Source organism: Lissotriton vulgaris, chromosome 1_1, assembly GCF_964263255.1.
Source record: "Lissotriton vulgaris chromosome 1_1, aLisVul1.2, whole genome shotgun sequence".
NCBI lineage: Eukaryota > Metazoa > Chordata > Amphibia > Caudata > Salamandridae > Lissotriton > Lissotriton vulgaris.
In genome coordinates this window covers 241,205,504-241,231,499 of record NC_141685.1, presented here as the reverse complement: position 1 = coordinate 241,231,499, position 25,996 = coordinate 241,205,504, and the positions used below count along the sequence as shown (strand labels likewise).

At 42.0% G+C, this 25,996-nt stretch overlaps 1 protein-coding gene across 1 annotated transcript in view; it reads left to right on the top strand.

The window, feature by feature from the left end:
* The window catches only part of LOC147745350 (uncharacterized), a 169,961-nt gene extending 154,179 nt beyond the window's left edge, over window positions 1-15,782 (top strand). The window contains 1 exon segment of the mRNA XM_086925057.1: window positions 13,946-15,782. Within this exon segment, the coding sequence (XP_086781183.1) occupies window positions 13,946-15,253 (1,308 nt within the window). The 3' untranslated portion in view covers window positions 15,254-15,782.
* The last annotated feature ends 10,214 nt before the right edge of the window (window positions 15,783-25,996 follow it).

Here is a 25,996-nt window from a genome sequence, read left to right as displayed (position 1 = left end):
TCCTGAAATACTCAAAGGATCATCCTGGAGTAATCCGGCCTAATCTGAAATCATCATGGGATCATTCCTGAGAAGTACAAGGTCATCACATGTTTTCCACTGAAGTAATCAGGGACCCATCCTGGAGGAATCCACCCTAATCCTGTAATCAGCATGGGATCATCCGACAGTAGTTCAAGCTCATCACATCTTTTCCACTGAAGTAATCATGCCCTAATCCTGGAGTAGTTTCTCTCATGAGTAGATAAAGTCATCCCATTTAACCCGTTAACCGCGGCGGTAATTCCGCAGCAGTGCGGGCGTTTTCGTGCGCGGGCGGGGCCGTGTCGGCCATTGGCCGACGGCAGCACTGGGGAGGTAGTGCTGCCGTCGGCCAATGGCCGACAGCAGCAAGGAAAGGGTTAAATATTTTGCCCTGTGGGCATACTTCAGGATGGCTTCGGATGACATCCCCAGTTAATTGCAGGAATAGCCTGGCTGAAGTCATCGAATGACTTTAGAATCACTCCAGGATGATCTTCCTTTTTGACTTGGGTTTACACACAGGCCTTCGCAGCAAACGTCTTGACTTGCTATCAACACTGAATAGAGTGACATCTGTAACCACACACACTACTGTCATGAAGAATTTACATACCACTCGTGCAACTTTTAAACTTCTCACGTGATGAATGGCACCCGGTCCACCATTAGCACAAAACCCTACAACACTGCATTCCAAGCTCGGTTTCACAATTCTTGAATGTGCTATAGATAGTGCCACTGCAATTATGAGGCAGGGGAGGACCAATTTATGTGCAATGGTAGACGAAATTGTGCTGCAAGAAAAGGCAAATTATGCGGTGTAATGTGGCACAGTTTGCGATAGCATTACTTCCTTATTTTGTCACTATAACACATGGTAACACTGGACAACAAGCATTGGGAATGCAATAGGGCTCACATTAGAAAAGTTTGAGCTATTGGTCTTATAAATGATTTTTTTATGTGTTTTTTTAAAAACAGCTAAATTAATAGCTTTGTCATTTACAATGCCAATAGTTATAACTTTTGCAAATGTGACACCTATAGCATTTGTAATGCAACATGTTTTGTATTTACGTGACTTAGATGTATTGATATTACAAATAACAATGGCTTTTAATTTTTTTAAATAATTAATACTTAAATAATTTATTTAATTTGTAATGGCAATAGCTTAAACTTTTGTAAATAACTTTTGTGAAGATTATGTTCAGTGTTTTTTATTGTGACAAAAATCCAAGAACAGAAGTGAAATATTAACATCTTTTTGTGATTTGTAATAAAGCGTGAAAGCTTGAAAACAGCTTGAAACATTGAAAGAACATATTTGAACCAGTGATGCTGTGGTTGCGCTGAGTGATGCTGTGGTTGCGCTGAGTGATGCTGTGGTTACGCTGAGTGATGCTGTAGTTGCGCTGAGTGATGCTGTGGTTGCGCTGAGTGATGCTGTGGGTGGCGCTGAGTGATGCTGGGGTGGCGCTGAGTGATGCTGGGGTGGCGCTGAGTGATGCTGGGGTGGCGCTGAGTGATGCTGGGGTGGCGCTGAGTGATGCTGGGGTGGCGCTGAGTGATGCTGTGGTGGCGCTGAGTGATGCTGTGGTTGCGCATAGTGATGCTGTGGTTGCGCTGAGTGATGCTGTGGTTTCGCTGAGTGATGCTGTGGTTTCGCTGAGTGATGCTGTGGTTGCGCTGAGTGATGCTGTGGTTTCGCTGAGTGATGCTGTGGTTTCGCTGAGTGATGCTGTGGTTACGCTGAGTGATGCTGTGGTTTCGCTGAGTGATGCTGGGGTGGCGCTGAGTGATGCTGTGGGTGGCGCTGAGTGATGCTGTGGGTGGCTCTGAGTGATGCTGTGGGTGGCGCTGAGTGATGCTGGGGTGGCGCTGAGTGATGCTGGGGTGGCGCTGAGTGATGCTGTGGGTGGCGCTGAGTGATGCTGTGGGTGGCGCTGAGTGATGCTGGGGTGGCGCTGAGTGATGCTGTAGTTGCGCTGAGTGATGCAGTGGTTACGCTGAGTGATGCTGTGGTTTCGCTGAGTGATGCTGTGGTTGCGCTGAGTGATGCTGTGGGTGGCGCTGAGTGATGCTGGGGTGGCGCTGAGTGATGCTGTGGGTGGCGCTGAGTGATGCTGTGGGTGGCGCTGAGTGATGCTGTGGGTGGCGCTGCGTGATGCTGGGGTGGCGCTGAGTGATGCTGGGGTGGCGCTGAGTGATGCTGGGGTGGCGCTGAGTGATGCTGGGGTGGTGCTGAGTGATGCTGGAGTGGCGCTGAGTGATGCTGGGGTGGCGCTGAGTGATGCTGGGGTGGCGCTGAGTGAGGCTGGGGTGGCGCTGAGTGAGGCTGGGGTGGCGCTGGGGTTGCGCTGAGTGAGGCTGGGGTGGCGCTGGGGTTGCGCTGAGTGAGGCTGGGGTGCCGCTGAGTGATGCTGGGGTGCCGCTGAGTGATGCTGGGGTGCCGCTGAGTGATGCTGGGGTGGCGCTGAGTGATGCTGGGGTGGCGCTGAGTGATGCTGGGGTGGCGCTGAGTGATGCTGGGGTGGCGCTGAGTGATGCTGGGGTGGCGCTGAGTGATGCTGAGGTAGCGCTAAGTGATGATGTGGTGATGATGAGTGGTGCTGTGGTGGTGCTGAGGGATGCTGGAGTGATGCGGAGTGGTGATGGTGAGTGGTGCTGAGTGATGCTGGGGTGGCGCTGAGTGATAATGTGGTGGTGCTGAGTGATAATGTGGTGATGCTGAGGTAGCGCTAAGTGATGATGTGGTGCTGAGTGATGCTGAGTGGTGATGGTGAGTGGTGCTGAGTGATGCTGTGGTGGCGATGAGTAATGCTGTGGCGTTCAGTGATGATGTAGTTGGCGCATTGTGATGTTGTGGTGCCCCTGAGTGATGCTGTGGTGGTGCTGAGGGGAGCGGGACGAGAGGAGAGAGGTAAGAGGGTAGAGAGTAGATAGGAGAAGAGAGGTGAGAGAGAATAAGAGAGGGGAGAGAGGAGAGCAAGGAGAGGGTAGGCCGCGCCTCAGACTCTGTGAAGCAATAGCTGCGAGCGAGGACTGGCTTAGGAAGCGGAAGTGCCCCGGATGAGGGGAGCCACATCCTGTGGTGACGCTGAGTGATGTTGTGGTGGAATTGGCCAGGAAATTCGACCAAACCATCAAGAATCAATGCCCAGTGCACTGGGAGACAGGCAACAAGATGCTAGAACGTTACAGGTCACCTGGAATAAACTTGAAGGCTTGTAAATACTTGCAAATTGTCAAACTATGAAAAAAAGCCACTGCCAAACATATGCATCCTAACACAGATAAAACTAAACCCAGAAGATCGAATCTGCCAAAAGTCACTAGAGATAAGTTAAGAAACTTTTGCTTCACTATTGTGTCACTAACAAAGGCTGTCTGAAAACATACTTAAAGCCAAGGAATACACACTAATAATGAGAAACTTCACCTTTACTAGCACTACACAGAAATCTATAGGGGTTCAATATTCTTAAAACCTTTACTTTACTAGCACCACACATACATCTATAGTGGTTCAATCTTATTAAAACCTTTACTAGCACTACACATAAATCTATAGGGGTTCAATCTTCTTAAAACCTTTACTTCACTAGCACTACACATACATCTATAGTGGTTCAATCTTATTAAAACCTTTACTAGCACTACACATAAATCTATAGGGGTTCAATCTTAAAACCTTTACTAGCGCTACACATAAATCTATAGGGGTTCAATTTCCTTAATTCCTTTCCATTACTCTACTAGCACCACCATAAAAGCTCAAAGGCCTAACTTATACACTTCACATGTATTTAAGCACTCTAAACACCAGCTTCTTGACTTCTTTCCAAAGGGATCCCCTTGACTAATGTCGCAGAGGTTCCAATAATCCGACTGACCCATCACCAAGTCCATGTTAGTTCGATAGCAAAATTGGCTCTTCTGCAATCCAGCTTCCCTGAGTGGCAGGCATGTAGGTTGACTCCACTGACAACTCACTTTGTGCACAAGGTGATTTCATTATAAGGTGACAAATAAATGGATTATATCTGCTACCACGTGAAGGGCAAATGAAACCTTTCTAGCGATCAACTATAAAACAAAGTGCTGCATCATTAGATTTTACAGAGGATTCGCTGCACTAAAAGCTGCGAGCACTTAGAACATATTCATGTAAGAGTCTTGTAGATCTATATTAATCACTCGTCGGTAAACAGTGATTTGTACTCTTGCACTGATTGCTTATTTCTAGATTCCCACAGGCAGACCTCAACTTTTAGAAAAAAGAGCTGTGTTGACAGTGTGTGGGGCATGAAAGAGCGCCGTGAATGTAGGTGAAGTCGCTAAAATAAACACTGGTAAGTGGATGTGTACTCCAAACGTATCTGTCCAGCACAGTTCTCTGCTGCCACCTTGTGTCCCAAGATGGTACAAAGAGCTCCTTTATCTGAACAGCATTCGATTTGTCAAAAAGGCTGTGATCGAAATGTTTATCTGGTCTAGTAAAAACATGTTTTGCTCAAGACGGTTTGTTCGAATTTCACTGTAATAATGAACAAACTGCAGAAATCCCACAGTTCATGTAATCAATATAATTAGGAGGTAAGATCAATAGTTAGGGCGGTTGCATAGTACAATATTGGAAGCAAAAAATACCCCAGTCGTTAACGCGTTTTGGATAACATGCATTGGTTGAAACTTCTTTTTTTTAAATTCAGAGCGCAGTAAATACAAAGGCAGTTTACTGTTTTGTGATGGGTGGAAGTGCAGGAGATTAATATAAGCCTGAAAGCTTTATTTTCAGATACAATGAACTTAAAAGTTTTTCTATTTGGTTTCAAACACAATTCAAACAAATAACGTTTGTGTAACAATCTCTCACTTTTTATAAATCATTAGTAAAAGAGATCAATGAAATTCAACTAACACCCATATATAGCAGAAGAGAAGAAAGCTCTAGTAACGGGATTCAGGATGAATGTATTCCTATGAAGCAAATCGCTAGCATGTGAAAGGTGTAAAATAGCAATCAGCATAAAACGAAAATGCCAGCAAAAGACTTTTTAAAATTCTGTGTGGCCATGATAAAATAATTAGAGCGTTTAATTATATCATGACCAACAACGGTTATTGTTTCAAGAGCAGCGTGCAAGATGGTTAGGCTGCAATATAACACGGCCTGGTGGCCGTGAAACTGAAAGCACAGCCAGCCGTGAAAAAGCCTTTGATGCAGCAGGGGGCAATTAGGGGAGGAGAATGGCTGGGCTGAGGCAGAGGCTAAGCCTTTGATGCAGCAGGGGGCGGAGCGGGAAGAGCTGCTGGCAGCACCAAGCTGACGATTTGATGCGGTGCACGCACATTTTAACTCATTGCGCTTGCGCAATGAGTTAAAAAGCACATGCACTGCATGGATTCGCCAGTGGTTAAACTCTGAATAAGCCACTATAGAGCTTCGCCAGCAATGCGCAAGCGCATCAGCAGACGAGCCCTAAAAATGTCACCATGTTAGAACAAGGCTAATACACAAATAAAGCAATAAACAAATAGAAGATGACGAGTCGACCGATGGACTTGTATTTATAGTAACTTTTGATTTGTTGAGTTAGTAACAAATAATTTTTTTGTTAAAATCTTCAGATTATGCAGCAGATGATACATTATGTGGTAAATGCATCAAATCCATAATTATATGGAAAATACTGTGGTCACAGAATCACATATTTCCAGGGGCCCAAGCCATAGAGTAAGAACGAATGGAGGTAAACTGCTAAAAAATCTGACCCTGACCGTATGAATGATGCACAAGACTGCACATCCAATTTAGGGAAGCGTAGGTGTAGATATACTACAAATTAAAAAATAGGTAAAGGCATAAACGAGAGAAAAAACTCAGATATCTGTGGTCACCTGAAGCTCCTAAAGCCAACAAAAACGAGATCAGAAAAAATAGAGGAGGAAGGCAAAACAATTGAGGGTGACCCTGGAGAGAGGGTAATTTTCCAACAACTAAAATTCCCAGAAGCCATTGAAATTCATAACTACAGGAGACTAAACCAGATGCGCTATCAGTGGGTCTCTTGAGGTAGCCAGTCCGCTTCTCTGTCGATGCACATTGGAAACAAAATGGAGAAAAGTTAATACCTTAAAATCATTGACTACTGGAAACATCAGAGTAAAACAATAGGAAAATCGACTCTGGACAATTCATGGCTATGGATGACGAGTGCTAGAAAAAAAGAGAAAAGAAACATGGCAAGGGTGGCATTTAATACAAAAATGGAAGTTATGGCATAATCACACTGCGCTTAACTCCAAATCTGGCTACTGAGTATTATGGAGCTCACTTCTTGGGTATCCAACTGACACTTAACCTACAATTGTACCACATATAAAAGAAAACAGTCCTTGTTCAGTTCCACATTTCAAGCATAATTCCAATTTACTCTCTAGCAAACATTACTCCTATAAGTGCCAGTGCTCACAAATATCTCTTCTATTGAGACCATCAACATTAAGCAATACAAGCCCTGAGTGTTCCTTGTTTGTTAGATTGCATGGGAGATGTGAACAGTTCATTAGAATTTTCAGGACAGAATAATTAATGGCCAGCCCACCATTAAGTTAAAAACACTTCTTCATTATAAAGCCAGTTTAAAAGACACAGCCAACATGCTTGCATGATCACCCCTAAACCTTAGGACTGATGCTGCTGAATGTTCGACTCTGAAGGTGCTCTGAGTCCTGCCAATCAGACTTCAGTGCCAGTTCTCTGACCCTTAAAACATGTATGTCTAATTGGTTTACCCACAATTAGCATAAGTTAACATACACATATGTCCGTAGTATATGGTACCAGGGGTACCTAGTGCCTATAAGTTAAGTATCCCCCGTGGACTGCAGCAGTAACCGTGCCACCTCCAGTGTGAACAAACAAAACGTGACTCCCAGTCCACCATTGCTGGAGGCCCCCAATTTTGAATTGCCAACTCAATTGTGCCTTTTAAACCAATGGCAAAGCCCAACACCTTCCTTTTTCTAAACGTAGGATGCATTATATTAGCAAAGCGATACCAAAGGGGATGATGGACGGAGCGTTTGAGCAAATCAAACACTCACCCCCAGTCAACTGATCTGGGTTTAATCCATCACCATTCTTTAGCTCACTCCACCACTCCAGTTCAGACATGGCCATATGCAAATCAGTCTGACCCTGTGCCTCATGGGAACAGTCCATCCCGAACTGCCAAACCATGCCTTCCCTGGACCGGAAACAAGCATGCTGGGACCGGTTTCGGATTCATAATCCTCATCAGCCAGGCTATCTTGAATCCAGTGGTAGAGTGAGCAAGGGACTCATGTCTGGGCATACCCTGCCAACTTAGGGCGAACAAAGCGATACCCAAGGGGATGATGGACGGAGTGTTTGAGCAAATCAAACACTCACCCCCAGTGAACTGATCTGGGTTTAATCCATCACCATTCTGTAGCTCACTCCACCACCCCAGTTCAGACATGGCCATATGCAAATCAGTCTGACCCTGTGCCTCATGGGAACAGTCCAGGCCGAACTGCCAAACCATGTCTTCCCTGGACCGGAAACAAGCATCCTGGGACTGGTTTCGGGGTAAAACCCCTCATCAGCCAGGATAGCTTGAAACCAGTGGCAAAGTGAGCAAGGGACCACGTCTGGGCATACCCTGCCAACTTAGGGCGAACAAAGCAAACACAAGGAGATGATGGACGGATCGCCAACACTTTTTGACACTCACCCAGATCTGGGTTGAATCCATAATTGGTATTTAGCTCACTTCGCCACCCCAGTTCAGACCCAGCTATATACAAATCAATCTTGACCCTGTGCCTCATGGGAACAGTCCAGCCCGAACTGCCAAGCCAGGTCTTTTCTGGACCAGAAACAAGTATCCTGGGACCGGTTTCGAGGTAACACCCCTCATCAGCCAGGCTAGCTTGAATCCAGTGGCAAAGTGAGCAAGGTTAATATAATCTGGTTCAGTTCCAGCTTATCTAGAAACTACATATAGTAGCTGCAATCAGTACGATGTATGTATAGAAATGTATGTAGGCAACAGACAAATTCATTTCTGACTCCACAGCAGTCAAAACTTAGCTATCCATAATCACCTTGTGCTTGGAATAGGCTTTCCACTGAATGAAGGAAAGATTCCTCTGCATGAACAGAACCAAGATAGAGACAATAGTTTGAGAAATGGACCCACAGCACCTTTCTTTCTTCCTCCGTTTACATTACAAGGGGCACAGTAATAACGTATGTCTATTCCTAGAAGGCTGAACACGTAATTCACATTAATTACCTAACTTCATTGTCAGGCTTCAGAATTCCACTTCACACACAACTTACTTTCCCTCTGTTTGAGAATATCTATAGCGAGACCAACAGACAGTAACAAACCGGTAACCTGGAAGGGATACTGCTGCGTCATAAACATAAACGCCTCTCCACTGCTAACCAAGAGAAGACAATCGCACCAGGCAGTCCAGATATAAACTTACCTGTGCGTTGTGCTCCTGCATATGTTCAGTCAGAAGGGAGGGCACGATCATTAAGCAGCCTGCATTTCCTCCTGGTACGTCTGTTTCCTGTCAGTTGGTTACTGCTATCCGGATTCACGGCACCAAAATGTTAGGGGGAGATTTATTACAGGGATGTAGGGGAAGGGGCAGGGCGCAACGGCTCAGAAAGCCTGCGCTGGGATGATCGTAAGAGTGTGCTAGGGACAAAGGGGCGGCTTAATTTGCACCGGGGTGTGCAGGAAAGCTTGCTCTAGAAATAGAGAAAACAGATATGTGAGCCGTGGAAACTGAAGCTGAAAGGTTAACAGTTTTATTAAGAAGATGCAACTTCAAGAAACTTCAATATAAAGGCATAAAAATCATAGTTCTGTGTCCAGTGCTCCGCATTCTCAGATAGCCTCGTGGACCAGATATCATTTACAGAATATATTAAACACAGTAGAGACCGTTCCCGATTGAAACCAAATTACAAAAGGGGAGGTGCCCAAAGGTAGTTGGGCATCTCACGAAAAGTGATGGACTGTCATCACATTCCACCCGGAGTCATGCTTCATCATCTGCCAGTCCTCGCCCTCCAAAAACCGCGTTTGATGGAGGACGGGCATACACCAGGAGACAGGGATGCACTTCTAAGTGAGTGGGGGCCCAGAAAGAGAAAGTGAATTAAAAAGCCATCACAGTGCCCCTATAAATCCTTTATTCAAAAGGGAGACTGTGTGGAATTAAAATCAAAAGTGCAGTGAATAAGGACATTATCTTCCCATCACCGCTGTGAAGTTTTTTAGAAAAAGGTCAACATGTTTCTGCCTTCTGTCCATATGGGTACATGGCATTCGTCAGGACCAAGAGGGGGCTCCAATCTTACCAACTGTTTTGGTAGTGCCACTCCGTGGGAGTGATCCTAATACTCTCCACTAGGTGGGTCCAAGGACCCTGCAATAAGGTTGACTTGCCCCATGGGAGGGGGAGTTTTTTTCTTAGGAGGTCCCTGCAGTCACACTGTTGTAAAGGAAACTCCCGTAAGTTCACCTACAATGTGCCTCTCCACCTCCACCTCATCAACGGGGCTTTGGCAGGTACACATCAGGCAGCACTCATCCAGGGCAGGCATCCAGTTCCTTTGGGCCACACAGCGCTTAGGTGAAGCGGCGCTCCATGGTAAAACCGCTCCTTCAGGCCAGGCAGCGCTTCTGCAGCACAGCGCAGGGGGGTAGGACAGTCCCAGCAGCAGGCCCAGAGGTCCCAGGGTAACTCTTCTCACCTCCTGGGGGTCCAGTCCACGATGCTCCTTCCCTTCTAGGCGCTTCTTTGCACAGCACTTGCGTGGCTCATGGACCCGGTAGCTTCAGGGACCTAGGGGGACCCTCCTTCTTCAGGGGCCCGGGGGACAGAGCAGTAGGAGCTACTGGGCCAGGTCAGCAGTTATTGGGGGCATCATCAAAACAGGGTGGTAGGCTTTCACCATTCCCACTGTAGCGCGGCCCTCCTTCTACACGGCAGCCTGAACTCCTGAAGTGGGGCTTCCACTAGCCCTGGGGACAGTAGGGGGTCCTAGGTGGGTGCAGGGTCCAGCATACAGGCCCAAGTGGCGGTATCCCATGGCAGCAGGTCCCCTCACATTCCTATCCCAGCTCTGTCTCTGCACATGGTGGCACATCCCCCTTATTTATATCCCCCTCCCAGACAGTGCCAGCAGCTTCTGGAATTCTCTGGGGAACTGGTTTAAACTGGCTCAGGGGGAGGAGTAGAGCACCCTGGGTGCCAGGCTTTTCCTCCAAATGCAGGGATGGCTGGGTACCTAACATCTAGACCGCTAACCTACTGCAGTCAGATGGCACAACGTACAGCCATGGCATCCATTTTGAATACAGCATTCCATCAGGGTACATTTCTATAATAGGTAGTCAATAACTGCACACCATTGCATTGCATTGTCACGTTAAACCAGGCATCTCATACCACACATGGCCTATACAATTTTATTTACCATGTGGGAGACATCCTAAAACAGGGGGGGTGAAAAGCAAACATTTTTGGGAAAAGGGGCAAGTCCAACACCGCCATAGACGGAACACCATGTGTTTGTGTGTAGATTGCAAGTAGATCCCAAGTGTCACAGTCCTCCAGGTGTGGTGCGGTCCCCATTGGTAAACAGATTGTTAAAATCTTGTGTTTCCCATGAGGCGTACTAATCTTGTATTTCTCATGAGGCGTACTATCAGGAAATACTAACTCGATTTGAGTAATTTTTTGATCTACCCAGAATGGAATTTGTTCTCTTTTTGCAGGCAATTTACTAATGATCTGTGGTGTCATTTTATTTGTGTTCCCCTGGTGAGGGGTGTGTTGTAGAATCCTTATAGGAGGTTGGACTGTTAGAGTCCGCATGACATATTGAACCAATTGTCTATGTATTTTGATTAGTTGTTTTAGTTGAACTAATAGTTCTGCACCTGACATTTCTTCAATGGTAGGATGTGGTGTATTGCTGGCTAATACCGGCCATGTTGCTCCTGGTCTACCTAGTGGACCGAGCCTGTAATGTGATTTTGATGTTGTTGGGCGCCTTTAAACCAGAGTGCATGCTCTTGGTATGTTAATAGAATTTCAACATCCTCGAAAGGAGTGTATTCCGTTGGAGGTTCCTCTATTTTGTAAAAGTGGAACACGTGTTACTGAATTTGCTTCTGGGTAGACAATCCATGAATAGAATTCCTCTGTCTGCCGATATTCCTGTGCCTCTAAGACAAAAATTACCCTACCACCTCTTGCTGATAGGCCATTTGTTATAAGCTTTATAGTGATGGTTTTCCTTAAATTTTCTGGGATAATTATTGCAGCTGCTGCAGCTCCACCGGTTGCGTTGTTGCCTTTTGTAGGTCTACCGGTCTCGGTGTCGCTATCCAACATTTTGTTGAAAGTTTGAAGAGCAAGTTTCAAGGAAACAAAGATAAGGTGCACAATATTTTGGACCACTGTATTCTTCAACGTTGAACAAACCAAAAACGAATACATAGGATTTTCGTCCTACTCAATTATGACGGATATTATCCTTTTACCCACTCCAGATGTCTATTGGAGTATTTTACAGGAAAAAGGGCGACTGGGTTATTCTAGTGGCTAGCATTAAATTAGTGCCTTACCAAACGTTGGGTGCCATGTAGTGTAGTTCCTATATTCCCAATAGGCTCTGCGCATTGAAATAAGATATCCTATAGATTTGACGTAGGACTGAGGTTGACTAGGTCTCTATCGAATATATTAGACTTAATTGTGAGTGCCAGCTAGCTCAGAGGTCACTAGAAAGTTTCTCGAATAAACAAGAAGGGATTAATTTCTGACAACTGCATAAACATGACAACTTTGTTTCCCAAGAATAAACGTATCTTCAGAGTCGTGGAAACAATAGATATTTTACTCAGTCAATCATGCATGATTTGTTTCATCACAGGTGCAGAGAAATAGAGAGAGATGTTTTCAATAAAAGGATTTATTGAACAATCTTCTTTCTCATGCAAGTATAGTGAACTGCTACAATTGTAATACAGGCTGCAAAGTATAATGCGTACAGCGAGAAGAGTATTATAAAATAATACTGTAAAAGCATTGTATGGTTTCTAAGCCATAAGAATACATACATAAATAACAATGGCTAAAAGTACTCAACTGGTGCTTCTAAAATATGCCTACCCCAATGTACCCAACCTAAGTCTAGTACAAGGGAAGAAGTAAGTTTTGTGTAGCATAGGTTTAGAATTCTTTGTCAAGAATCTATCCAAGATTTCTCTTAGGGTCTAATCAGCTCCATACCTTAGTTAGAACGAAGGAGGTCTGGTATCTCTTGTCTCGGACTTGATTTCCCAACACCCCGCAAGGGGAGCTTGGAAACACTGGAGCTGGATTCTCAGCGAGAGAAAGGTAGCCTCTCGATCAGTGCGTCAGCTGGAGGGTCGGCTTCCTTTGGCACTTGCTTTAGCGAGCTGCGTCGGGCAAGTAGATAGTCCAACTCCTCCAAACCACTGTGTTTGCTAGAGCAAGTGAAGGCATATTTATACCTTGAAGGTGCCTGGTTTGATGTAAAGTCGGGCATAATAACGTCAGAAAAGAACCCCAAGGGAATGGCAGTTCTTTTGAAAACTCCATGAGTTCTTGGACAAATCAATATTCAAGCAAGGAGATGTCCCTGACTGCTTAAGCTGATTTTCGAATAAATCGTTGTGACTTTTTAGTACGGGTGGAAGTAGCCATGCCTGTATTTGGACTGCATGGGCTATGTCTAAATATGGGTATGATTTCTATGAATATATTAGGGCAATGTGAATTTTACCTATAAAAGGGCACGAATCAGGAAAATTTCACTCGGAGTCTAAAACGCTGCATAACAGCATTTACTTAAGGTGATACTCGAGCACGTGGGTACTCCTTGAGTGCCCTTTATTTACTAAGTTACTCTGAGAACATCGGTAATTCACCGCCTTTTCAGAAGTTAATAAGATGTGACTTTTCAACAAGAAATTTAGTTAAATATCTGTCTATGGTGAAATAATCCATGCTAAGTTTCAAGATTGTAAAGAAGAGATGTCTTTTACAACCATTAAAATGTTGTGTAATCACATTCCATTATGTTTCCATTTAGTAATTTTAAATCTTTTTATATCTAACAGATCACTATCCTTGAATGCTTGAAATTAATATGAAAAATGAAGATAAAAATGCTAATCTGCAAAACATCTGTCACAAACAATGAGCTCCTGTATTCAGGAAAACAACGCAGTCTGCGACAGAGGAACCTGCACATATACTGACAGATCTTGGATGAAGCAGTTCAGGGCAGTTCAGTGTATGTAAGAGTGAGCTGTGCATCTTCACGCCACAAGACTAAGAAATAACCTCTAGAAAATTAAGGCAACAACAGTAACTATAACCTCCTGTATAAACAGGTGTCCAATACCAGCTTTGATCATGGGATCACTATGATGTGGTTACAGCAGTGCTTTGTTTTCTAAAGCAATAACAGACCATCAGTCAGTGCTCTCGGTGTTTTGTAAACTCTTTCTGACGAACCCACAGAAACCAGTGAAAAGCACAATGGAGTGGAGCCAGACAACTGAACGGTGAAGAAAAGAGGAGCTCTGCTATCTACAATACAACAGTCTGTCCCAATTTGTACTGGCCAGAAGGAAGTTTAATTTTTGCCAGCAATCATGAATAACCATAATCCATTCTAAAGGCACAATTCCCCACAAAGAAACCTTATTTATATTATGAGAGCACGCTATTGTAAAATTGAAATCAAACATGCAAAATACAACACATATTCAGGATATTTTAGAATAGCATAAGTGCTTGATCAGCCATGTTGGCCCTTCAGGAAGCACAGTCTATAGATGTAAAGAAATATGTACCAGCCCCCGAGAAACGAACCAAGGAACAAAAATCATGCACATTTATCGAGAGCTTTAGCTACTCATCTCTATTAAAGCACACAGGAGAAAAAACATTCAAGTGCAGTGAATGTGGGAAGAACTTTAGTCAGTCATCAGACCTGAAAAAGCATCAACGGACACACACAGGAGAAAAACCATATAGGTGCAGTGAATGTGTGAAGAGCTTTAGTCAATTACCAGGCCTACAGAGACATCAGCGAACACACACAGGTGAAAAACCATTCAAGTGCAGTGAATGTGAGAAGAGCTTTAGTCAATCAGCATCCCTAAAAAAGCATCAACGCACACACACAGGAGAAAAACCATATAGGTGCAGTGAATGTGTGAAGAGCTTTGCTGACTTATCAACCTTACATAGACATCAGCGAACACACACTGGAGAAAAGCCATTTAGTTGCAATGAATGTGTAAAGAGCTTTATTCAGTCATCGCAACTAAAAAGGCATCAGCGAACACACACAGGGGAAAAGCCACTCAAGTGCAGTGAATGTGAGGAGAGCTTTAGTCAATTATCAAACCTCCAAAAACATCTGCAAACACACACCGGGGAAAAGCCATTCAAGTGTAGTGAATGTGAGAAGAGCTTTAGTCTGAAGGTATACCTAAAAGGTCATCTGCGAACACACACTGGCGAAAAACCATACCATTGCAGTGAATGTGGCAGTAGTTTTAGTAACTCTTGTACATTATGGCATCATCGGCGAATACACACTGGGGAAAAACCATTCAAGTGCAGTGAATGTTTGAAGTGCTTTAGTCAATCATCAAGCCTCCAAACACATCTGCGAACACACACTGGGGAAAAACCATTCAGGTGCAGTGAATGTGGGAAGAGCTTTAATCAACCAGCATACCTAAAAAAGCATCAACGAACACACACAGGGGAAAAACCATTCAAGTGCAGTGAATGTGTAAAGAGCTTTACTCAGCTATCACACCTCCAAACACATCAGCGAACACACACTGGGGAAAAACCATACCATTGCAAAAAATGTGGATGTAGTTTTAGTACTTCCTCAAATTTCCGGATTCATCAACGAACACACACAGGGGAAAAACCAATCAAGTGCAGTAAATGTGGCAGTGATTTTAGTAGCACTTCAGCATTAAGGTTTCATCAGCGAACTCACACAGGTGAAAAGCCATTCAAGTGCAATGAGTGTGTGAAGAGCTTTAATCGGTTATCATATCTCCTAAGTCATCAGCGAACACACACAGGGTTAAAACCATAACATTGCAACAAATGTGCAAAGTGCTTTCGTTGATTAACACAGCTACAAAGACATCAGCAAACACATAATGGGAAGAAACTGTATAATTGCAGTGAATGTGGCAGTGGTTTTAGTGATTCTTCAGCATTAAAGATTCATCCACGAACACACACTGGGGAAAAACTGTTCAAGTCCAGTGGGTATGTGAAGTGCTTTAGTCAATCATCAAGCCTCCAAACACATGTGCGAACACACACTGGGGAAGAAAACATACCATTACCATGAATGTGGAAGTAGTTTTAGTGCGTCCTCATAGCTTAGGATTCACCATCGAACACTCACAGGGGATAAACCATATCATTGCAATGAATGTGGAAGTAGTTTTAGTGATTCCTCAAATTTCTGGATTCATCAGCGAAGACACACAGGGACCATATCATTACAGTGAATGTATCAGTGGCTTTATTCACTCTACACTATTAAGGATTCATCACTAAAGTCAGAATGTGGAAATGCCATTCAAGTGCAGTGAATGTGTGAAGAGCTGTATTCAATTATCAGACCTATAAAGACATCAACAAACACTCACTGGGGAAAAACTATACCAATACAATGAACGTGGAATAGTTTCAATGATTCCTCAATCAGGAATTCTCAGGATTCATCAGCAAACACAAAAAGGGGGGCAAAGCCATTCAAGTACACTCAATGTGTGAAGAGCTTTAGTTACTTATCAGTCCTACAAAGACATCAATGCACACACAAGGGAAAACATTCAGTTGCAGTAACTGCATTAAGAACTTTAGTCCATTATCAGACCCTCAAAGACATCAACAAACACACACTGGGGAAAAAACCATTGCAATGAGTGTGGAAGTAGTTTTAGTGACTCTTCAGAGGCTCGAGTATAAAATAGAAACCGGCCTGGGGATTGGTCCTACAGTGGTGCGCACTCCTTCTCTAAATAAATGAGTACAGCCCTGGAAATGGGGTCCCCAGTGACTGTAAAGACTCTGGAGTGCAGATATATTAGATATATATAAATATGAGGAGACAAGAAGGGGGTGTTTAGTTATCACTGGGTGTGATACTGCACTTTCCCAGTGTCGTGAATGAAGTAAAAAGATGGGTTATCAATGCGGTGCAACAGGTGAGGAAAAACCCCTAAGCCCTCCACTGCGGACAATGGTCTGTCTATACAAATAACAAGTCCTGTGTCCTATTTCCTGGGAGACTAGGAGTGTTTAGAATTTTCTGTTGCAGAGATATTTTTAATACATTGCACGTCCCTGAGCGTTTTCACCGATAAGTCCATTTTTTTTAGTCTGTGTGCTGTACTACAAAAGGTTTATGATTTCTAATTTCAGTTTATTGTGTTCTGAAATTGTAAAAACGAAATCCTACGTATATTTTGAATAAGAAACATTACAGTATTCATTGTTCTGTAAAGAATATCCATCCTTATTTATCCTGCTCTTTTTAATCATCCTGCAAAACCGTTTTCATCCACAAATTTTAAAGAAGCGCCTGAACATGAACACAGTGAACACCAAATGATGAAAACACTTGTTGGCTGGCCTGTGAAGCTGCACACCATTAAATCTACATTCGAAGAAAGAACACTTCATTCATTTGTTAACAGTGCTCACTTTTATGTTGTAATTACTCATATGCGTGTGCACAGGACTTGTTGTTATTTATATATATATATATATATATATATATATATATATATATATATATATATATATATATATATATATATATATATATATATATATATATATATATATATATATATATATATATATATATATATACGGAAATGGTAAAATGGTGGGAGGCAAAATCACTTCGACGATATCTAGAAGTCAATCGCATACCCAGGGGGTTAAGAATAATGATTGGCCCGTCCTACGATACGCCAAATCCTACATTAATGGCAGAATGGGCAGAATGCAATTTAGACTCATCCCGGAAGTTGGTGGAGCTATTAGTAAAACACGCTGAAAAAGACCCGGAAGAGATCCTTCCCAATATCGATGTCCTGCGCAATGAAATACAGGCGATGAATGACCCGCAAACGTCGAAAGTCAAATTCGATGAGGAAATGGAACAGAGATTGAAGAAGGAGGAAGACAAGATAAAAAGTCGTAAAGCGTACAAATTCAGGAGAGATGAGGACTACGACAATGGTAGAATATTCATGTTCTCCAGAAAATATGACACCATGTGAAAAAATACTGGCAAACCAAGCAATCGAAATACCCGCCAAGCTCCGCAACCCACGAAGGAACCAGAGCCCGAGACATCATCTTTATCGGAATCTAGTGTATACACGGGTAGTGGGTCAGATGGAGGAGAGGATATCGCCAACTCTGTGAAACCAACCATGGGAGAAGAGTTGGAATATATACGTCGTAGTCGGCGGGAAACACTATGTTCAGCAGGAACAAAGCAGCCGGCAAAAAACGACATACAAGGAGCAGGCGGGAGAGGAGGGCCGCCCAGAGGAAACGCAACGAAATGAGGAGGATGGGGCCAGGGGGCATGGGAAAACAAACAACAACAGTAAATGAAAGAAACCTAAACGAAAACCTAAACGCCAATACCATCATCAATTTGGCGAATATAGATCTCACAATGGCAGAAAAGCAGTTATTGTTTTTAGGTCTCTCTTATTGCCCCGAAAGCAACTTGCAGTACACGAAAACAAGGGCCGACGTCTTCCAATTTATAAGGAAACTTAAGTTGCAGAAATTCCACAAATTGCAGTCAACGAATAAATCAAAAACGAAACTGAATGTGGAAGAAACAGGACAAAAAATGAATTTGGCAGCCAGTGACTATGAACTGATAACAGCAGTACAAAGCATAATTAATGTACCAGCTAATTCGCAAAGTGACATGGAGTCACAACAAGGAGAGGTATCTACACCAGGATTTCCAATCCTCAATACTCAACAAGTGAGGGGTCTGGCCAATAAAAAAACAGAAACCCCTTTTGAGAAGAAATTACATTTGTGCCGATAATGACGAAAGACTCAATTGATGTATTCAATGATGTAGTGGTGGCCCAAGTAAAGAAATTAAACATAAAATTCCAAATGACCAAGAGAAAAAGATCAAAGGAAGAAATTCAATATGACCAATTGTTGGACAAACTAAAGAAAGAGAATAACGTGGTAATAAGAAACTCCGATAAGGGTGAAACATAGTATTATGGCCCCTTTCGCAATATTTAACTGAAGCAAACAATCAGCTCAGTGATATACAATGTTACCACCACAGCTCTCCCATCAATTATAAACATATGCAGGATGATTTGTGTAGTAAGTTGCTGGCATGGAAAAGTCTTGGTCTTCTAAATATGGAAGAATTTAAATATCTAAAGAAAGAATATCCAAGAACGCCGGTGATTTATTTCATACCAAAGATTCATAAAGACAAAGAAAAACCACCAGGTCGGCCGATTATCGCAGCTTGTGACGGCCCACTAGAAAATTTGTCGATGTACATTGACTTCTTTCTGCAAGAACACGTGTGTAAGTTAGAATCGTATGTAAGAGACACTGGAGATTTGTTAGCTAAGATTGGTAAAGTAAGATGGGAAAATGATTATTATTTAATAACTCTAGATGTTTCATCTCTATACACGTGTATTAGAAATGCAGATGGATTAATAGCAGTGGATTACTTTCTTGCAAAGAGACCAATTGAATTTACAATGCATAACAAAATGCTCATGGACATGTTAATATTCTGTTTGGAGCACATTTCTTCCTCTTTAACAAGCAAATGTACCGACAGGTTCAGGGGGTTGCCATGGGGGCCAGCTTCTCCCCCAGTTATGCCTGTTTATTTATGGCCTGGTGGGAGGAGCTGGTCCTCAAAAGGCAGTACAGTGACACCTATAAGGACAAGATTGTATCTTGGCTAAGGTACATAGATGACTTGATAATAGTGTGGAAGGGCACTTTAGAGGAAGCTGAGATATTCATTGAATGTATCAACAACAATCAAGTGAATTTAAAATTCACATCCCATATCAGTAATTGTCAGGTCTCCTTCTTGGATGTGCTAGTCAACATAGATAACAATGAAATCAATACCACATTATTCAGAAAGGAAACAGCAGGAAATACTCTGCTACATGCAACTAGTGCACACCCCGCACACCTTATTCACAGCATCCCCTATGGCGAGATGCTGAGGCTGTGTAGAATATGTAGTGATGAGGGAGAATTACAGAAACATCAACAGGAAAGGAAGATCAGATTTCTGGATAGGGGCTATAGTGCCAAAACAATAGATGCAGCAATCATCAAGTTGAGATTGAAGTCTAGGGAAGAACTGGGGACTGTAGATACCATAATGGTTGAGAACAAGGAAAGGACAGAAACACCTGATGATACACCCAGACTAATTATGAAATACAGTCGACAACATAGGGAACTGCGCAAATAGTACAGCGCAATTGGCACTTAGTCAAAGATGACCCTTTTATTGGTGAATGTCTCCCAGAATATCCGGCAATAAACTATACAAAGGCGACCTCCATGGCAGATGTCTTGGTAAAAAGCAGCCCTGAAAACAGGGAAAATACAGGATGGTCATTAGCTGGGAAGGGATTTTACAAATGCCCTAGTTGCAAGGCATGTACATATGGCGTAAATAAAACATCCTATATGACAGCCTTTAGCCTAAAACTTCAGACCATAAAATATCACTTAACATGCAAAAGTGAGTATGTGGTCTACATATTAGAATGCAGTTGTAGGTAGCACTAAGCTACCAGGCCACAAGAGAATCTTGCATCACATTAGGGCGATTAACAACAATTATCCCAACTACCCTGTAGCAAGGCACTTTCAAGAGGCACATGGAGGAAAACCCAAAGATCAAAGATATTATCTAATTGATAGCGTCCAATACAGAGAAGAGGCGGTGATAGGGAAGGAATGTTACGCCGGCTAGAAACACACTACATACTAATATTAGATACCAAACAGCCTAAAGGTTTGAATATGAGTGAGGATCTGTATACGTATTTGGAGTAACAGCCTTCAGCAAAACTATATTAGTTCCTATGGGGATTGCACAAAGTAAACCGTAAGATAATGTGGTCATATGTTGATGCATATGCAAATGCACATACCTTGATGTGTGCAGGTGTATATGTATGCACACATATATTTGAATCAAATACAATGATTCATCTGCACTAATCTGTTCCTAAATAATATTCTTAGTAATCATGAAATGTCTTTATGTAAATATTTTAAATATTTTCTGTACATTTTGCAAGAACTTTTTATGGAGAGGTATTTTTATATATTTTTTAATATCTAATATAGGTTTTTTATAAAATAACTATTTATGGAATTTTAACAACTAAATGAATGAATTGATTAGTATTTTGCTAGAATACTGGTTTTATCAATTGTGGGAATCATTCTATGGAAGTTGAAAAAAGCCTTTATCAAGTGAAGCCTATGGGAATACCGTCTCTATGTTAAATATTTTGTTATGTACATTTTGCTTTTGGTTGATGAAATGCTTCAGACATATGTTAAAGAACTAAGCAATTACTAAGGGTGTACTTGTTGGGCACGATTTATACAAATTTATGGTTATTAATTCATTATTTTTTAACACAGTAGAGGTATTAGTTAGTTTAGGGTTCTGGGGATGCACAGTAGTATTATGTTTATTAGACAGTTAGGAGAATAACATTTGAGAATGATTTACTTCGGGGTCCGGAAATTGGTATACCGTTTTGAATGAGCTATGTTGTAGCTAGCATTCAGTATTAGAATAATGTATTTTACATTTATAACTGGACCCTTTTACTAATGCATTCGAAGCAATTGGAAATATGAAATTCTATGTATTTCACATGTAATTTTTTTTACCACAGTAATGCTTTGAAATGAAAATGGAAACGAAGTATAAACAATAGTTAAATATTTCTTCTATGTCTATTTAAGCACTATCACCTTAAAAGGAGGTGTATCTCACCACACTGTTGTCATGTGATCAAGGCAGGGAGCTGCCGAAACGCGTCGTGATGATGTGGTCGCACATTTGAAATAAATTAAAAAGAAGCACCAAACTGGGTCTACCTCGTCTCATTGCAAGTCTTTCGGAGAGAAGTTGTGGAGTAGACAAGCCTTGCAGCATATATATATATATATATATATATATATATATATATATAGGTCTCGGAGTCTTTTAACCTTTAGCAGATCACAGACTGCTTTGATAATAAAAACGATATTAAACAAAAGACACCCAGACATGATGATTTTATTAAATGAAAACGTTATTAAACATATTTGTAATAATCACTATTCTTATACATTGCATTGTGTGAATTACTGAAACATACAGTGTAGCATCGTCTTCAATGCTACACTTTATCCGCATACTCTGGTGTCGGATTTGAGGAAAGGGACATTGGGGCTGTCAGCTGCTGGTACAATGCTCATATAGCATGCTACTGCTATTTTCGAGTATTGAGTTTTTAAACTTGTTTTTATTAAATTCTTGTATGCTACACTTTATCTGCATACTCGCACAGTACAAATGAATCTCTCTCACCTGCTGCTTGAGCAGGGTTACAATTTCAACTTTTTTGCTCCAGCGCCATTTTGTATGAGGACTTGCTATTCTTGGGCGCCATTTTGGTGAGTGAACTAGTGGCGAGGTGGTCCACACTTGCTGCCTATTTAATCTCGGGCAATGCAGGCACGCATCAGGCCCATCTGCGCTCGGACGTGCCTAGTGCCAGCCATGCTGCTCGTTCAGGCTGCGGGAAAGGCCGTGTGACCTATTCAAGAGGACAAGCATGACCTGGCCAGTCAAAATCTGATAGCCGATTTAGCCGCCATGAATATGATGCTATGTAATTCTGGAACTACACACATAGCGGGACATCTGCTGGATCCAATTTTTTCTTATTTGCCATATATTGCTTGTTCCGCTGCATTACCAGTACAATGGTCCGATCACTTTTTGATCAAATTCATTATAACATCGGATGTCACTTCGGAAACTCTCCATTCAAGGGCCAGTATTCGTAGAAGGGATTGGAGGAAATTAAACATTGAGCTCCTAAAGCAGAATCTGGATGAGTGCTTGCCATCCCTTATAGATGTCCAGGATGATATGGACTGCATTTCGCGAAGTGTAGATTACTGGCTTTTGAAAGCAGTAGATGCCTGCCTTCCCCTGTCAATTAAAACATTTAATTCGCATAATGCCCCAGCCCCTTGGTTTACTGATTCTCTTAAATTAGCAAAGTCTAAGTGAAAACACTTAGAACGAGTATGGAGGAAAGATTACTCCATGGAGTCAAAAGTAAATTATAAAAATGAATTAATACTATATCATAAGGCATGTACAACTGCTCGAACTAAGTATGTAGCCTCGACTATTGAAGAGTCCTCCAACAAACCTAGGACTCTATTTTCAGTCGTGAAAGAATTAGCTGGTTCCAAAACTATTGCCAGCACACCTCCCCTTAATGATACTAAATGTGAGGAACTTGCCCAATTTTTTACTAATAAAATTGATAACATCTATAATAAAATAGCTTCTCATCAGGGTCACTACTCCCATGCTCTCCAGACCTCGATGCCAAATTCTTTGTCAGATCTTCATCCTGCAGGTGTAGCACCAGTTCTTAATCATTGGCCACCGCTTAGCCTTGAGAACTTGAGAGCCATTTTAGGAATATTAAAATCTGGATCACCTAATGATCCGCTTCCCGTGACTATACTTAAACAACTCCGCAGCTCTCTGTGATTTGCAACTCCCTCAATTTGTCTTTACAATCTGCCGTTGTTCCAGCGGTCTGGAAGCATGCAATGGTCTCACCATTATTGAAGAAGCCATCCGCTGACCCAAATGTTTCCTCTAATTTCCGTCCTATTTCTTTATTGCCATTCTGTTCTAAAATTCTTGAAAAGCACATCCATCATCATCCCTACTGTTGCACTCTCTGGAGTAGGAATAGTAATTTTTACCCCTACGCTATCCAACGCTTTCCCTACTGTTGCACTCTCTAGAGTGGGAATAGTAATTTTTACCCTTACGCTATCCAACGCTTTCCCTACTGTTCCCTGTCTGGAGTGGGAATAGTAATTTTTACCCCTAGACTATCCAACGCTTTCCCTACTGTTGCACTCTCTGGAGTGGGACATAGTAATTTTTACCCCTACGCTATCCAACGCTTTCCCTACTGTTGCACTCACTGGAGTGGGAATAGTAATTTTTACCCCTACGCTATCCAACGTTCACCCTACTGTTGTAGTTGCTGGAATGGTAATAGTAAATTTTACCCTCCCGCTATCCTACAGAAATAATATTGTATATTATTAATATATATATATATATATGTGTGTGTGTTTAAAATTAAATTGTATGTTTTTTAACTTAAATTAGTTACTTAAATAACTTCAAAAGTATTAAATATTTTTAAGTTTGTTTTAGTTAATTATAGTTATTATTTCATTAATTTTAAATTACTTTTAAGTAATTTAAAAAAATTCGATATTTTGACTAACTATATATTTTTTCTCTCAATATTTTTGATTCTATATTTTTGTACTTACCTGTTTGTAGATAGGATTTCGATATTTTTGCTTTCTATATTTTTACTTCGATATTTTTTGTATTCTATATTTTTGTATTCTCTATTTTTTCAGTGATCCTTTTTATTATATGCTTTGTGAGGCCTCTAGGGCATAACGTATACTGTGCAACTTATCGTATGCTAATTAAATCCCCTTTATTGTCCTTTAACCTCTGACCTCATAAAGAGTCCAGAGGGGTTATGTTTAGAATAAATACATATATAATTGATATATACCATGTGTGGTGTGCTTTCATTTGATCATTCAAGAGATTATAATTGGTAAAACAATTTGCTTAACTCGCCTCTAAGTCTTAGCCCGAAGGCTGCTCTCCACAGCTACCACTATGATAGCTTTCTATAAGGTTGACTTTACCACCTACCATCAATAAGGGTCGTTTGGACTGGTGCAAGCTGCCCACTAGAATAGTGGACATCATATACCAGGCCAACTTCTCACACAAACCACCAAAACTAAGCGACTGAACTCATTTGGAAATTGCCCCAATATTACAATAAAGGGCAACCGTTGCCTCATAACCTTTACTATAGACAGTAGTGCATTGATTAACATCATGCCAGTCGAAAAGTTCAACAACCTGGCTCCTGTGTCACACCTCAACCCGTCAAACACAAAGTATAGACGTGAGCTGCTTCTAAACCATTGCAGAGTGAATGGTCATTCACAGCGACAATGCAACATAAAGTAGTGTCAGTGCAAGCGCCAATTTACGATTTTCAAGGAACTCCAGCCAGTGCATGCCTACTCAGTTTTTCTACTGACATGGGACTGCTATCTCTCTATTACAACCTCCACACTCAATCTGATGTTGAGGCAGTTTCTGTTGTTTCATAGCCAAGGCAGGCTCAAGACAATGAAAGAGAGCCTTCACATTAGTGAGGACATTCGCCCTGTTGCACAGTGGCACTGCATAATCGATTTTCACCTGCAAGAAACTTTTGAAAAAGAACTAGAAACACTGTTGAAGCATGACATCATTGAGTCTTATGCCATGGGTTTTGCCTGCAGTGGTGGTGCCAAAAAAGGACAGTGGAGGTGCAGTGCATATCTGTGTTTATATGTGTCAGGCCAAAAAAGCAATTGAGAGAGAGAGACATCCTGGTCCACACGTAACTGACATGATCATGCAACTGAACAGTGCTAAAGTCTTCTCCCATCTTGACCCGAAGAAGGATGCCATCAACTCAAGTTGGAAGAGAACTTTAGGTATGTTACTACTTTTTTGACTTGGTGGGTTCAGATACCAAAGGTTGCATTTGAAGCGTCGTCAGCTGCAGAAATATTTCAGGATGTTATACATCGAATAATTCAACATGTCACACATGCTTTTAATTACAGCGATGACACACTTGGAGCAATGCAAAAGTAGCATGACAAAGCTCTACACAAGTGTGCCAGTTACTTGCTGCTGCAGGTCTCACTCTGTATGCAGCAAAGTGTGAGCTTCACAAAACTAATCTTAAAATCCTTCAGCAAATATTCTCTGATGAGGGAATGTTTCCTGACCTCGATAAAGCTTTGCCAGCTACTCGCCCCTCACAAGTGGTCACCATTTTGCGATCCTTCTTAGGCATGTGCATTTGTGACTTTGCTACTGTGAGTACCCCATTGAAAGACTTCACAAAACAAAGTGTCCCGTCTTATTGATCTGCTGAATGTGATCAAAGCTTCAAATGAATGAAACATGCAATTGAGAATGCAACTGAGATGACCTATTTTAATCTTATCTTATCTCTTATCTTATCTTAAGAGGGACTTGTATAGCGCTCTGTCACCATAGGTTTCCTGGCGCTGGGTGGTACTGAGAGATGTAGAGAGGGGGAGCTAGCCAGACTGTGTAAAAAGATTGGTTTTAAGAAGTTTTCTGAATTCCAGCAGAGACATTGAGGATTTGAAAGATAACGGCAACTGGTTCCAGAGTTTGGGAGCCAGATGAGCAAATCTGCAACCACCATATTTTTTGAGTTTGATTGGGACTGCGGTCAGAAGTTGACGGTGGGAGGACCGAAGGTTGCGTGCCGGACAGTAAGAAGTCACTAGGGACTTTAGAAAGACGGGGGACGTACCAGTCACAGCTTTGTAGGTCAGGCAGCCGATCTTAAAT